The 16,364-nt window shown below is 37.3% G+C and overlaps 3 protein-coding genes across 19 annotated transcripts in view; 1 reads left to right on the top strand and 2 right to left on the bottom strand.

The window, feature by feature from the left end:
* CFAP96 (cilia and flagella associated protein 96) overlaps positions 1 to 12,121 on the top strand; it is a 92,331-nt gene extending 80,210 nt beyond the window's left edge. For 8 of the 9 annotated variants that reach the window (XM_080591379.1, XM_080591372.1, XM_080591370.1 and 5 more), the window contains exon 9: positions 11,354 to 12,121. The gene's annotated coding sequence lies outside the window, so the exon portion shown is untranslated. The remainder of the gene's footprint in view (positions 1 to 11,353) is intronic. The other variant, XR_013950940.1, reaches the window with a different exon arrangement.
* The window catches only part of SORBS2 (sorbin and SH3 domain containing 2), a 160,021-nt gene that overhangs the window by 11,188 nt on the left and 132,469 nt on the right, over positions 1 to 16,364 (bottom strand). For 5 of the 9 annotated variants that reach the window (XM_080590132.1, XM_080590135.1, XM_080590134.1 and 2 more), the window contains one exon: positions 12,262 to 14,871. In XM_080590132.1, coding sequence (XP_080446258.1) covers positions 13,190 to 14,871 — 1,682 coding nt within the window. In that variant the 3' untranslated portion in view covers positions 12,262 to 13,189. Of the gene's footprint in view, positions 1 to 5,965; positions 6,170 to 8,029; positions 8,159 to 8,252; positions 8,368 to 9,707; positions 9,755 to 11,339; positions 11,432 to 12,261; positions 14,872 to 16,364 lie in introns of those variants that run through there. The other 4 variants (XM_080590138.1, XM_080590139.1, XM_080590140.1 and 1 more) reach the window with 3 other exon arrangements.
* Positions 186 to 5,955, bottom strand: LOC308194860 (uncharacterized protein). The gene has a single exon (XM_080591391.1). The coding sequence runs from the start codon at positions 2,140 to 2,142 to the stop codon at positions 1,324 to 1,326; it is 819 nt and encodes a 272-aa protein (XP_080447517.1). The 5' UTR covers positions 2,143 to 5,955; the 3' UTR covers positions 186 to 1,323.

Genomic DNA, 16,364 nt, shown 5'->3' with positions numbered 1-16,364 from the left:
TACTCCTCCACGTGCTATGTTATTTAATGTTAGTAAGGGAGAATATGCATTGGAAAAGATCATACCCAGTGTTAGCCTTGCGGTTATTTAATATATGTGAAGATTTGCAACAATCCATACTTGAGAGGTGCAATTACCTTTAACTTTGTAGAGTCTTTCTCCTGCCGATGTAAGAGTTTAGAAAGGAGAGGAGGTGAGAGGGAAGCAGTAGATGGGGATGTTGAATGAGAAGCTGGTGCCTTGGCAGAGTGAAATGGTGGATTAGAAGGAAGGTGGGAAGGAGGATCAGACTCTCCTGATGTTCCCATAGAAAGCAGAGCTGGCTTAAACATTTAAGAAAAATGAAATATAATTGTGCTATACAACCAGCTGGTAAGGACATAAAATGCCCACTGAGTCATGTAACAGTCAGAAAGGGGATGCTAATTTTATTATTAGTCAGTCTACTACTCTGGGAGAAAACTCTTCCCTCAGAAATTAAAACAGGTTGCTATTTGGGGCAGTGGATTTCACCTCTATTCTTGCAGTTTCCTCCCATGTTGTTCAGGTCAAGTAAGGGCAACGCATGTCTGCAATATCTTTCTAATTAACTAGTATTACATTTGGCCGAAAACATTTTTTCCAAAGCATTTGCTTTACAATTTTGTATGAGCTAGCCAAAGCAACTGCCTGAACAGTCTCACTGTTGAAGTAAGTGCTGGACAGAGAAAAATCTTTTCTAAATTTTTGCCTGGAAACCACACAAACTGTGTAGCAAAATCATGGCATTCAATGGCTAGCACACACTTAGGATAGTTCAGTGTTGTACTGTCCCAAAGAGGAACCAGGGCAGGCATTAGGGAGAAGGATTTGCTTAACTGCCAAACATAATCTGATCTGTTATTAGTCACATTCTCGTAACAGGGTCTACTATAAATATATCAGCTTGCGAAGTGACACATGCGAGGTCCAAACCTCTGAGTCTCTGCAGGAGACATGTCCTTCCCTCAATACTGCTGCCAGCATTCCTGGGGTCCTGTACTCAGAAGGGGCAGCACATAATGGGACAGTGAGGAGGATGGCTCACTGGGTTTTTGTGTCAGAAACTTGATGGGAGCTAACAAGGACAGAAAGGGAAGGATCAGCAGAACTGAGACACCACAGAACTGACGATGGTGTCTACACCTGCTTCTGAGAAGGAATTGTGCCCTAACTGACAGTTTGTATTCAGCACAATAGAATAAAACTGTGCCTGTGCACAATAGAATAAAAACATAAATACAAGAGAAGGCAAAGAATAATTGTACTAAGATATCTGAACACAGAAGCCATGTTTTTCTGAAATTAAGATACCTTATCGATATTCAGTGAGGTGCATCCTTCACAGCTTACTATGGAATCTCTTGTACTTGCTACTGGGAATTCTAAGGTGTCCTGCCTCAGATCCTCCTCTATATAGAGCTTTGTCAGTTCTGTTGTGTCTTGTGCTCCTCTGGAGAAATCCGGTTCTTGAGGCTTTGACTGAAACTGTAGGTCAACTGACAAGTCTGCTGCACAGATCTCTTCGTTTTCAGCAGTTTCAACTAGCGCTGTGGAGACGGAGCCACCTTTATGTGGCAAAGGGATGTTACAGAGACCACCACCACCATGTTCACCTTCCCTGGTAGTATTTGACAAGTCTCTAGGTGCTTTGATGACCGAAGAGCCAAGTATACCTTGCAAGTCTTTATCTTTTCTTGGTTTGGTAGTGTTGCTTGTATGCTTATGTATTATGTCATGAGAGGAACCGGCAGAAGATGAGGTGGAGGTAGACAGGAGAAAGGGCTGAGGAAGAGCTGTAGGAGAGCTGAGAGAGACCTCTGTGTATGGAATAATATGATCATCCTTAACTTGGTGGATTCTGTTACCTGGGGAGATTGCTATGGATTGGGCTGTTGTTAATGCCAAAGAACTGAGTTCTTCTAAGTCACAAAGAAAACTGTCTGGAAATGGTGGAGGAGGTGAGATGCACAAGCTTGTAGGTGAAAAGCCATCAGGTCTTGCAAATGAGTTGCTAGTGGCAGCCTGGAGAGTCTTTTGATCATTGTGTGACCAAGAGGAGGAATAGTATCTAGGAGGTGGGGACAGCGCTTGGGAAGGCAACTTCAAAAATAAGAAAAGCATGGGAATTTAAATAAATAATTAAGCATGACAGAGAGTTAGGATATGAGTAGACTGGAAAAGAAAAACGTCTGTGCTGTCGTCTGGATTATAGGGTATGGTTTCAGTGAGCACGGGTGTCTGAAATCATTAGTACATGAATCAGAACAGCAAAAAAGACATTTGAAAAATGAAACTGTATCAGGTTCTGGCCTGGGACTTAAATGTCAAACATCAAGACAGATCTGGATCATTACATTCAGGAAGGCAACCTGCATTTGATCTGCTAAAGTTATGTATGGCTTTCTGTTAGTGAGCCTGTCACAGCTTATTAAATCATACAATTAAAATTAATGCGATTTTCCTCAATGAGCACAGTATTGTCAGAAGTATACTTCAGGTGTCACAAAGTATTTCTTTAAAGCTCTAAGAACAGTGGTCATTTCTAATTATCCTAATATTAATATTTGTACTTCTCAGTGCATTCTTAAGAAACATCTTAAATACATTGCATACTTTTATTAAGGCATAAGCAGCTACAGAATGCAGTTTTCCTTAAAAGTAACCCTACTGGTTTAAAATAACATCAACATTTGTGGAAGGTACATTCAATTCTAACTGAATGTAGGCAGTCAACAAAGCTTTTAAAATAGTGACAGCACAGTATATAGCAGTATATTTTGAGTAGCATTACATAATATTGATTGAAGTATCCTTCTGGTAAAAGAAACGTCCTTTTGTAAGAATGAGAGACTGGTGAGTCATACGTACACAGCATCAGTAGATATCCATTGCTTCAGTAAATACTGAAAATGCATTTTTGTAACTATTAATCCTCAAAGTTAAAATTGAATGAAAAATATTTTGATCTCATTGTTTTAATTATGCAGAATAATTAGATTATTTGGACTACTTTAGATTTTAAATATTACACTAGAAAATAATTTCAAATGGCCAAATGAACATCACGGAGTAGAAAGGTTAATTTACTTACCTTCTGCTGGAATTTTCTTGAGGCAAATAGTTTTATTTTGAAGCTAGGCAAACCTTTGCTATAGAATCTTCTGTACCAAAGTATACTGTCTACAGACCGATACAATGCAGTCTGCTAAAACATAGCTGGGCTGTTATGAACAGCATTCCAGCTCTTTCCTTCATCTTTACTCTTGAAAAAGAGCTTCCAGCCTGTGGTTTAGGGATCATACTATGGTCCAGGAGACATTGCCATTTTTAGCTTCCTGTGGCTACAGGCAGCTCTAGAGCTAAAGATATAGATGCTCTAGGCCAAGTTAAGGAGAGCAAAGCTTGCTCTTGATATATATTGATTATTTATTTTTATTGCCATTAGGCCAGAGACATTTAGAGCAATTGCTCTAGCAACAGGAGTGATAAAGTGAGTTACACGCCAAAAAAAACAAAGGCATAGGAAGAGTGGTATCAGCACTTGTGGTAAACTCCAGAACTCCTTCAGGCCTGCTAAAGCCCTTCTAGGTAGTCAGGAACAAGATGGCTTCTCATATGGTATTGCCACATCTGAGTCCAGTTGAAAAAAATGTTTGTTTAAGAATGTCAATAGAGGCTTTTTTTTTTTTCTGGACTGATGCTAGAACCAGATGATTACAAAGATTTCCTGTGCTAGTAAGAAGACTGTTTCCCCTCTCCTCTCCTACAGAACTCATCTGTTACTTAACAGCAGTGGCAGGACAGTTTTGTAATCTGATGTGACTATCACCATTGTAAAAATACACAATGGGGAAAAAGTAGCCTAGTAACTCCTGCTGCGATGCTGGTAACAGTAGCATGAAAGATTTGAGTGTATCTCTACTTGTCTGCAAAGACTAGGTCAAATCTGGTCATTGTAAACTCCCTGTATCCAATACTTGTGGAATACAGGGTAGCACATGTGATGCCCTGCACCTGCACACTCAAGATGCTTGATCACGGCAGCCTTAGAAAAGGAGCAGCCATCAGTAGCTCTGGAGTTGTCACAGGCTATACAAACTAAGGTGTTGCACTTCAGGTATGTGTACTAAGTTACTTTAATTATTTTTTTCTATTCTCAGTGGAGATAACATTATTTAATTAAAAATTATGGACAATACTCAATATGAATTGTTGGGAGCCTTCACATTCCTCTTGACTTTACTATTTCGTCTTCAAGGTTTGGGCATTTTATCAGCTTACAGGAAAATACAAATAACTTATGAAGTTAAGAAATTACAGGGTAGTTTTAACATGCATGTACTTTTTACCTGAATGCAAATACTCTGAAGCATCACCTGTGCTCAAGGGCATCACTGACAAGGTTATAGGGGTTACACAAAAAACAGCTTTAGCTGCAGGAAGCTTTAGAGACAAGCCTATTCCATAGAAGATGAGAGGAGAGAGGCATCTCCAAATACAGAGAGACAGCTCTGTAGTATGTAGCACTTAAGTTGCCTCATACTCTTGAATCACCTTCAGATTCCTGTAATGAGAAGGGGCCGTAGCTTATGAATACCTCAGTCTGAGGATACAGAATTTGATGCTACTTTAATTCAACAATTTTGTTGGAATGGAAGAGAGAGGAGCTAGTTCTCCTTTGTGATACATTCTCGGGGAAAAACAAAACGAAACCGAACCTTAAGAGAACTGTTCTAGCAACTATCATAAAACAACTAATATTGCTTAGCCATGAGCAGTATTTTCAGAGGACACAGTTAAATGACATCTTTTGGTAACTGTCTCCAAAGCTGTAAATAAATGTGTAACTTATCTCAAAGCTGAGGCATCTAAATAAGCACCAGTATGCAAGTAAATGGAAGCAGAAAATGGGGCAAAACCAACTGAAACAAATAGAGGTTAATAGCAGGATACGAGAAAGCTTTATAAATTTCACACAAAACTGACTTCCCACACTAAAGAGATGAACAAAACAGTAAAGAGGAAAATTTGGAAAGGATTCCATCTTTAGTACTCAGAATCATCATAGATAATACATTAATACTAATCACCGTTTGCATACAGAAACTTGCTCAGTTTCTATCACTGCAAAGAGGTTTTGTTCCTGGCACAGGAGTCTGTGAAATATCAAAAGTGAATGATAAATTGGAATACAGGGATCTTCTTTGTAATGTGATTTGTGGTGGTTATAAACTAGGAAGGAAAAGAACTTGGAACCTGACAGACATTTGGTGTGGAAAAATTACAACTATAAAGGTCTGAATCCAAGCTCATTGACAACGTGATGACATTTGCATCACTCCTGGATGACACAGGCTGTCACTGTTGTCACACCCCTCCAAAGAACTGCCATTGTACCAACAGCCTCCTTGTAGAGCCTCCAAGGCAAAAGGAGGAAGGTTATGGTTCACAATCATTAGCTGTTCTCCTTTACTTTGAAGGGCATAGAACTGAAAGCTCTTGGCAAGATGTGTCCCCCGTGCAAACTGCCCTCATTTGCCCTTTGCATGCTTATGAGACTGTGGACTTTTAGGATGACGGGTGTATCTTCACTTTGCATTGTGAGGAGTCTGCTAGACATTTCCTTGATGCTCAAATTTTGTCTGAGACTCCTAAATAATTTTTTTTTTGACAGCTTGTTTTTTCTGCCCAGATTTTGACTGGCCCTACTCTCAATAATTTAATAGCTAAAGAAGAAGGCAAAATTCCTGGCAGAAATAAGACTGACATTCTGCCATAAAAACACTTTAATGACAAGCTAGTTATGCAATTCTACATATGTAGGAAAGAAAACAGATTGTACTGAATGCATAAATTATGTATCATCTTACCACGTTAACAAAAAATTTACAAGTCCTTCTAAACCCACTCTAGGGGTGATATCAAAGAAAAAAAAAATCCTTACCTTAGCTGAACTTAAATGGTGTATTCTGTCACTAGAATAGCTTTGGGGTATAGGAGGGTCGGGGTAGTCATCAACACTTTTTGAGGCATTCTTTTTGATGACTTCTACATAGGAAACGGGGAAGATGCCTTGTCTGTTGGTTCCTGGTATTTTACCTTCATACCAATTTTGATCAACTCGCTTAAGAAGAATTACTTTGTCTCCCTGGAACGTATTAGAAAAATGAGTTATCAGCAGATGAGTAGTAAATTGATTTTGTAATAGATGATATTATTTTAACAGATAGTATTATTTTCCCTGCAGTGCTATTTCCTATCAGTCTTTAAAATCTTCTCCATTCTCACATTTGTCTTGCCATTTCTACTAATCATATATGCCACTACCACTCCAGCAAAAGGAGGCTGGTCACGGACTGCAAATACTCTTCATTTCTCCAAAGGGAATCTCATGTAGTCTCCTACTCTTGGTCGGGAGATTAACATTTAAACTTTCCTTCTTCAGAGCATAACCTGTTTAAATGGTTGGCCAAACTGCTAGCTAATATCCTAACAGTAACTAATGCAGCAATGACTGCATTAATTTAAACACCCATTTTTCTCTAAAAGTAATAAAAGTTAAATAATGAAATCCATGCAAGTGCTTTGTTATCAAGTAAAATTGTAATACATGAAAGTGAAAAGTTCAAAATGATTTAGTGGGAAAGATGAGAGAAGTGCTTTTCCCAGAAAATGTGCTTGACTAGCAGGTATCTGTGCAAAAAGACAGATGGGCAGTGGCTCACCTACTAGTTTTGGAGAGCCTAAGAATTGAAATGAGAAATACCAGCTTTCTATTCAAACTCTTCTCTGCAGAGAAACTTCATGAACTCCCTCTTTCATTTTACATGACGTACTTTTTAACCACCTGACTTTTGTAACAAATCCTTCCACGTTAGTTTTTCGTTTCAGGGTTTCTGTAATTTTGCTTCTCTAGTTATTTGTGGAGTTCTCTAAAATTATCTTTAGTGGGATGGAATTACAACTTTTAAAAAGAAGCTCAAGCTTGGCTGTCAAGATTGTGACCAATACAAAAAGCATGAAAGTGAATTTAAATTAGAAATCATCAAACTACCTTCCACACCTCCTAGTTCTCTAAGTTTTTATTCCTGCCTTTTGTTTGATTGATTGTTTTTTTTGTTTGTTTTGTTTTTAGATCTCTTTGAGGTTTACCAATCTCAAATGAGTGGAAAAACACCCATTATCTTTGGTGAGGTATGTGGTAGTTTATGATTGTACCACATGATACTACATGATACTACCACATGATTATGTGGTAGTTCAGCATCAAAAACCTGTATCCTTAGTCTTATTTCAAAAGAAAACCAAACCACTGAATAACTTCTGTGAACTCTAACCCATATAAAAAAGACACTAAATGAGGCAGAATTTTCCAGTGGGGAAAAAGTATATAATACTTATAACTAGATATATTATACCTCCAATAATAAAGTTCTCTTCTGCAGCAATCATCTCAGTGTCTGACAAACCCCAGAAATTAAACACTTGTTTTGCTAACGTACAATAAAGGACAACCACCAGGATGTGCAGAGGCAAAATATGTATAGGCGAAAAGCAGACTATTATTAATATGAAATATTTTCAAGAACTGGTACATGCACAGAAATTTCTAAGCCTTTTTTTCTAAATTTTGCTGTTTTCTATTTTCAGTATTTTTGATTTTTTTCTGCATGAAAAACCTTACCATTGTATTTATGACAGTAACAAATAATTATTTAAAACAGTGAATGGTTAACTGAAATAAAAACTAGAAAATGGGGTCACCAGTTAGATGTTTGCATATACTAATCTACCACATTATATTTTACAGACACAAAATATTTAAACTATTTGCAGGTAGCTGTGAAAGAATGCAAGCCAATGAGCTATTATGTCAGTAGCTTTGTACTATTATATTGCTTTGTGCATAGCAAATTTATCACCAAAACACTGTAATTACATATACATTATTTCTCTGTAGCAGTAGATACCATAATGATATTTTGATAAAGATAGATTTCAACTGTACCTTTCTAAGTGATAACTCCACATTTGTGTCTGCACTGAAATTATATTTGGCAATAGCTTCTCCAATCTCTCCAATTTGTGCTGGGGGAGGTGGCCTGGCAGGCTGTGCTTTTTCTGGGGGAGAAAGTTTCTAGGAACAAAATACCAACAGATTTTAAGCATTTGCATGTAGTTTGTGGACCTATTATCCAAAATAATTCAAGGAATTAAAACAAAGAACAAACCTCAACATAAGAAATTGGGAATATTCCAACTCTTCCATGGTGATCACCCTCATACCAGTTTTGATCAATTTTCCTGAGGATATAGACAGTATCTCCTTTCTTAAAGGACAGCTCTCTGTAACAAATTCATTTAAAGATGTTTACAGCTTTACATTTGAACTCTTCTACCTGCATAGCTTCTGCAGTCTTTACAGTTCAGTACGGAAACAGAATGTAGCAGATAAACATTTAGAGAAAAAAATGTCATAGCTGTGGTACACTTACCAGTTGATTATACCCTATAAAATGAAATGATTCACATTTATGAATCATCACCAGGTACTATCTGTAAGTTATATAGGCCTAACGTATACCATGAATACAAGGAAGTATTATTAGTTATTAGCAGAGTAGTTAGGATACAGTCTGCAGGCAAATATGTCGTTTGTATCCCCTGCTTAGATGCTGCTTTTATGACAGGTATCTGAGACATTCTTGTTATTCTTTATGAATCAGTAGGGTAAGCTACTGAATATATCCTGTCTCCATTGTCTATTACTGCCTTTTTGCAGCAGCGTAGGTTGGAGTGCTGCTGTTCCACACAGTTTTCTTTTACGAGCAAACTCTTCAGTAGCATGAACATAGGATTATGTTCTCGCCATTTCAGGTACTCGGGGCGTGTGATGTGCTTAATGTTGGATACTGAAAAAGGGAAGTATTCAAATCATTATGAACATTTTCAGATCCTGAACTGGTTATTATTTGTTGTACTTTTTTTTCCTTCCCCCAAAGAGGTTACCTGCTGTGCTGATAATTCAAATTCTAGTTTTACAGCTATTGCAGACACAGCTATTGCAATTCTAGTGACAATGTAGCACCATATCAAAAGGTTTTTTAAACAGCCTGAATCATCAAAGCAACAGCGCTAATGACATACATGCACTCTCCTCTGACTCCCTCATACCCTAGAACAGCATTCCCTGATTTTGTTTTTCTTACGGACCACTGTAGTTTGTTTTGGTACGGGACATTTCACATCCTGCAGAGAGACTGGGTATGTTAAGACAGACATATTGGAAGATGCTAAAGCACTATAAAGAATTTTGATAAGAGTACTCTATCTACAACAGCACTTTTTAGTCTGGTATCCTGATGTCACCTAACTATGATTCACAGCAAAGAGCATACAGTGGGTGACCCTCAGGACTCAGGCTATAGAAAGTTGAAGATCCACAGCCATTCACATGTTCAAGCAAATACAATGGAAAAAATATAATAATTAAAAGACATTTTAATTTCAAAATAACTTCTCACACAGCTTGCTAATGCAGAGGCTACTGTGACGGAAAGCAGGGTCTTCTGCTTCCATGGTGTTTTGCTGTTGAAATTGGCTATAAGAGCAGTTAGCTGCATTGAGTGCTAGAGGGACTTTTCTTGACTTATGAATACTTAAATGAATAAAAGTCTAGTACTTACTTAGAAGTCTGAGCTTTAAAGTCATATACAGCTCTGGCTGGCAGTTTCTGAAAAGTAGGCAAAATGATTAATACATTCAGGTAGTACTACTGTAAGGTAAACTTTTCAATCTTTAAAAAGGTGGCCAAGATCAACCAACCAACCAAAAAAATAGGCAATTAAATATACAACTTCCTTTTCTGAAACAATTAGGTGTTTGGGACAGTGTTTTAAAAACAGAACTAGCACCTACGTAGAGCACGGTCTTTGCTTTAATAAACCAACAACAACAAAAAAGTTATTAAAGGGATCCTGTCAAATCCCATTTTTTGATACTAATACAGTTCTCCATTACAAGTCTGCTTCAAATATGATAGCCTAAGTTTAAAGCATTTTATTGTTCTCTGCTGTTAAAAACAGTCTTTCAGATGAGAGCTGATATCCTTTTCATCAAGTGTAGCTAAGCCCTATCCTGTTTTACTCTTTCATAATTTCACCTTTTTTTTTTTCTCACTTTTGCTGCTGGTGCTATAACTACTAAAGCAAAGAATGAAAAGAAGAGAATAATATTAAAAGAACAGTGGAGCTGATTAAATACAAAATGTACAAATTCAATTGAAAATAGAGGTCAGTCTTCTTTCATCTTTTTAAATCACAGCAATCTTAAGAAAAGCTTGTAGTGCAAGTACTTTACATATTTTCATATTAAAACCCAGAATTCTTTAAAAGGAACACACAAAACACTCGCCAAACTGGTTTTAACCATTATTACGTAACAAGAAGTCATCTTTGAAATCACTCTGAATTGCAGCAATATTGCAGCTTTTTCTCAGCAGCTAAATTACAAAAACAGTTAAGATTCAGCACTCTCAAGTTGCTGTTATTTTGTGCAATATTTATTTGTATCAAAATCAATGGAAAATGTTAACAAGCTGTACTTCCTTTGTGATTGAATAAAATCCCTGAAGCCTGCTTGGGCAATGTTTCAAGTTCTAGAATCTGAAATACTCTTAAGAAACTGAATGATATACCTCATTTTTCATGTACACTTTTAAGTAATACTTTGTGTTACTTTCTTTAGAGGTGTACCTGCTTCAACTTCCCCTTCCAAAGCATTAATATAAGCAATCAGTATACAGTCCCCAAAACTGTTATAGAAATTAGAGATCACTCTTATGATAAGTGGTTTTGCATAATACACCAACAGCAGTGTTTTTTTTCTTTTTTTAAACAAAAATAATGGTGAAATACAGATGTTTTTTGTGTCAGTCTAGAGACTAGTGAGGTACTTTCTTGTGTAACCGATTTTTCTAAAGAGCCTTTCCCTGATCATACCTACTATTCCCCTCTGTCTCAAATATTCCCTCTAGTCAACTTTAACAGAGCCTACCACTGTCTAGTAAACTGATGTCCACATCCATTTAAACATAAGTTGAAGACGCAGTTTATCTTACAAAGTTTGATATTCTTTTTCTCTAAGTACCAATCTCCTTAATGAAAAGTTGGATGCTGTCCTATCTGATAATATGATGTTGAGAAACTGTTCCTTTGGTCTGTATCATTACAATGTCATAACTAACACAAATCTTGTCTCAGAAATTTTACTGATTTTCTGTATCGACCTTGTTGCATTATTTATTCTTGTTTTGCTACCTCTTTGTCTGTAGTTCCTCTTCTTTCCCTTGGAGTACATCGTCCCACATCAGTGAAAGCAGAAGAATAGTTTCCAGGAGATTCCTGGTCTACTGAAAACAGAACATCATTATGTGACACTACGGTAAAATAAACAAAACCATGGTGCTGCTTGGTTTAATTTAAGGGGATGAAGACATACCGAATCTATTATTTCGCCCTTAATAGAAAGAATGTGATGATTTAAGTGGACCTTTAAAGAAACAAAAATACTGACTCCGAAGCAAAGGCTTTCCTCTGATCCACAGCAGAAGAATGTATTACAGATGATTGGAAGAACAAAATTATGCCTTACTGTATGAAAGGATACACTCCTACTGCACCAAATGGAAGACATGACAGCAGTTGTGAAAAGCTTTTTCTGAATGCCAAAAATATAAACACGTAATTACATGCACAAAATGTGACTAAAGCATGCTTCAATGACATAAGAGGAAAACAAAATTTCTTCACTAAGTGATCTAAGATGCATTTCTACTTTACCAGGGGCACTGTTGGCCTTGTCAAGCCAACTTATTAGTTATTTTGTAAAAACAACTCTATTTGAAGTGATCGTTACTTACTAATCTATGTGGCAGATTTTCTGTAAAGCACAGTTTGCCAATGCTTATTACAGGATGGTGTATTATAGAATGGTCAACGCATCTTTTCATATTTTAATAAAAAATAAAATCAAAATCTGGTACTCTGTAGAGCTCTGCAAGTTGTCAGTGTGAATGAAAATAAAATGGAATTATTTCAGACCAGAGGATGAACTGAACTGCTTCTTGACTTCTGAGATTTACTAGCAATTGTAGTCTCCTAATGCCTGCTAGTGGAGGGGGCTGACTGATACTTGCCTGCTTTTGACTTCATTCACATGATCTATTCTTACCAAACCTATACATTTCTAAGTCAGTACAAGTGTAAAATAAGAATTGAGAGTATCTAATAAATTACACTGCAGTCCTAGGGAATAGAGATCTAACTGGTCTCCCAGAAGCTGTTGGCTAAGCCACCAAGACTTTAGGCTACTGCTAAATACAGTGGGGGAAAAATTAGGTAACCGTATTACTAATATTTTGGTTGCAAGGATGTCATCACCAGCAATTGTACCTATAAATGTTTAAAACATTTTAAGATCAATGATTTTTTTGAGAAGAGAAGCAGAGCGATGAACAACTGAAAGTAGCTTAAAAGCAGATCACTGAAAGACAGACTTTTAAAAAAAAGTTATACTCAGTGTGAAGTTTCATTTGAGATGTGATTATTGAGAATTTCCCTTCTAAGATGATAGGGTACTTCTCAAAACTTCACAGATACATTAACATTCTATGAGAAGAACTAGTTTTGCTGCCACAGAAATTGGGAATTGTATTGTTTGAACAGTGGAAACAGAAACTTACTAAAATGACCTTTGGGTCTATTCACAAAAAGTAGTATGAAGCAGTGGAATGAGTGCATTTTCATGAAAAAAACAAAATCAACATTCTATGATACTTGTGGAATTAACAGCATTTTTACCACTTACACGCGAAAGAATTATACTGTACAACATGTTTTTGATGCAGATTTTTTAAAAAATAATAAAGGCATATTGTTTTTCTGTTTCACAAGCATCTTATGATGCATCTACTCACTTTCTGTAAGACCTTTTTTTCTGGGAAAAAAACAAACAAACAACCTTGCTTAAGTTAATAACACCATTGTGTTTTATCGCAATAATAATCTAGTACTTGAAATACACTACTAATCCAGTTGTCCAGATTACTGCATTTTGTGAATAGACAAATTATCTATCTTCATCACATAGGTACAGATGACAAGCTTCCTTAATTCAGAATTTTGTGGGATGAACACTTCTTATAGACTACACAAATAAAAACGGAATGAGAAAAGGTGGGAAACACAGGGAGTAAAGCATAAGGATAGAAGAAGAAAGTTAATCCACCTTGGAAACACAGTGCACTATCATTGTCTTGGTGGTTGTTGTTAGCTGTGTCCATGTCTTGAAAAGAGGCACTAAGAGGTGGTCTTCCACAATCGTTCTGGTACAGCGGGCAATGAGCAGCACCATCTTGAGGCAGTGGATGAAAAGGCTGGTGCATGGGACGCTTTTTCAGAGCCGTCAGAGATGAATTCCTTTCTGGAATGTCTGGAAGCAGCTCAGTAATAAGTCTGTGTAATATACTGTTGTCAGGCAAGCTTCCCCTCCTTTTTTCAGCTTTAATTTGGTCACAGATGTCTTTAAGTGCAGAATCTAGTGCTTCAAATACAGATGATTTGCATTTTTTCTTTTCAGTTTGTTTTTTAGGGGCTGCACTTTTTTTCCTCCGGAAAGGCACTGGACTGACTAGGAATGCTATCTTGGAGAGACCAGATTCTGCTTCCTGTCTCCTTGGATCCTCCGTGGTTTCTTGTTTAGCCCTTTCATGTTTCAGCATGGTGGTGAAGCGAGTGTAGGATGCTGGGCATCTGCCTTTGCAGGAGCTGATGAGATGCCGGTGGTGGTGGTGGTGATGGCCTGATCCATAAAAGCTTTCAGACGATGTGAACGAAAAGTGATCAAAGTCACTTTCACTACAAAAGGAGGAACCTTCTATCTGGATAAAGTCACTGAGGTCAGAAACCACTCCATCTTGATCACTGTCTGAAAAATCCATATGTGACCGTTGTGGCTCATCACTGGTCACTTCAATATGAATTGGCACCAGGGTTTTAGACTTGTAGCTCCGTTGTACCTGAGAGGGATGTCTGCCTTGATTTTCCTCCTCCAGCAGAGACTCGATGGAAAATCGCCGCTTTGTACATAAACCATTTTTAGGAGGCTGTAGTGTAATGGCTGACAGCATTTCATCACCTAGATTTGGCATTGATTTCGATTTCTGAATTAGTTTTTCAAACTCTGATATTCTGGTTGGCACCATGTCTCTGGGCACCTCTTCAGTAGAAGACTCTCTCCAGCCTTGAAGAATACCTTTATGCTGTTCTTTTTCATACTGCAATATTCTGGACTTTACAGAACAAATCACCTCAGAATTCATTAAGTCCTTGCGATTGATGCGGTGCATCTTTTTGTACATTTTTAGGAAACCTGGGGCATCATGTGCAGATCTGTGACGAACTCTTGCCCTACCACCACCACGGCCCTCAGGAACATACGGGGAGGCCCAGTTCATTGAGCAAACATCTTTGGAGTCCTCCTCACATAAAAGAGAGCCCATGCTTTCGGACTTGGCCTGTGCATCAGGAAAGCTATCGCGATCATCTGTTAAAAGATCATCGCAGCTACGAGATTTTCTCTTTGGAGAATTATTTTCTTCTGTGCTGCTCCACACTTCTGCATTTTGACGAGTCATTTGCCAGCCATTCTTATAGCTGATTGCCCTTCTCGAATCATTTGGAACAGCTAAATGTTGTCTGTAAGTGCTACAGTAATCTAATTCATTTGAGGTGTTGTGGTTGTGCACTGAATAACTGAGGAGGGATGGATAAACTTTGCTAATATCCCCACCTTTGTAATCCATAGAGCAGCATGGTAAAAGAGAGACATGGCCAGAAATTAAAAGATTCAGAAAGTTGAAATTAGTATCAGTTTTAGACAGACTAGAAAAGAGACAGCAATTAATGCATCTATGCTATTAGCTTAGGTAAGTACATAGGTTACTACAAATTAGGTCAGCAGAGCTAATAATTAAGCCCACCCCCAAACAATACCAAAAAAAACAATGTAAGAAACCAAGCATCAACACTGATTTTGAAGCAGGTCAAAAAACAATCAACTAATAAAAGCTGAAAAGGACTTAAAGATGAAGCCAATCCACAAATCTAGACCTCAGTACACCTTAACTGAGATAAACTGAATTTGGAGAGAGACTGAAGTTTTACATCTCTGGAACGAAGACCATTATTTATTGTATTTGAACAGAATTCTGTTCCATGGAATTTAACTAAGACGTACAGGTATATACTAACTACAGGAAATGTCAGAAATGGACAAAATTAAATTAATACAACTTTCCTTGATAAGAAGTTTACATCGAATAGAACGATGAGCATTAGGAAGTTACTCCCTTTTATGTTCTTAAATATATTTCAAATAGTTTGACACCTGTGCATTCTGAAAGCTGTTCAGAATTTTTGAGCTGAATAGCGTTCAGAATTCACAGCAACAGCATATTCTTCTAACATAAGAAAAAGATAAATCTTTTTATAAGATCAGATAGGAAATTTCTCATCCCCTGCTCATATGTAGCAGGGATATACCAAGAAGCAATGAAGGGACTAGGAATGCACATTGAACAAATATGAATGATCGTACAGTTGCTCATTTCTAGTTTCCTCCAGAAAGCTGAAATCCTAGCTATTCACCTCACAAACCTGGTTATCTTTCTTGTAAAGCTTGCCATGAGTTATTGCCAGAAACTTGTCATACTCTACATCTAGTACAGTGCTTGTTTTGGGCATGGCTTTGCCCACAAGTTAAAAACCTGAGCTTGAATCTTGGTTTGTATCAGTTACTTGTCACTGAGTGACAACTACCTCAAAGACACTCATTTAGTTCTGACAGAAATCCTTCTGACAAACGGTAGGGTTATTTTTATCTTTTAAAATGTAATGACAATTGTGATGATGAATATAATATTTCCGACTACTTTTTATCTTGGTTTCTCAAGACTGCTAGAGGAAATCAGCTGAATTTTACATCTGTTGTGCTGAACAGGAGGGAAGAGAAGTTTCAAAGTATGTATTTTTGAAAACGGTTTTCCTGAGACAATCTGAAAGTCAGTGAAAATTAGGCAACTACATGAGTAAAGAATATTGACAAAATTTTTCAGACTGTCAGGCTAGCATTTTTCCTGTATGATAGCACTGAAGGGAGTAGCATTTTATACAGCTTACAGAGGGCAGAAGAAGAAAGCTGAGGGACCATTGCACAGGTGAAAATGAAGATGTATCAGCTTACTGAGCCTAACCAGCAGGTAGCAGAAACAATAACCCTTGGCT

This window comes from Anser brachyrhynchus (genome assembly GCF_964034855.1).
Source record: "Anser brachyrhynchus genome assembly, chromosome: 4".
NCBI lineage: Eukaryota > Metazoa > Chordata > Aves > Anseriformes > Anatidae > Anser > Anser brachyrhynchus.
Note: the sequence above shows the minus strand (reverse complement) of the source record. Positions and strands in the feature narration are given on the sequence as shown.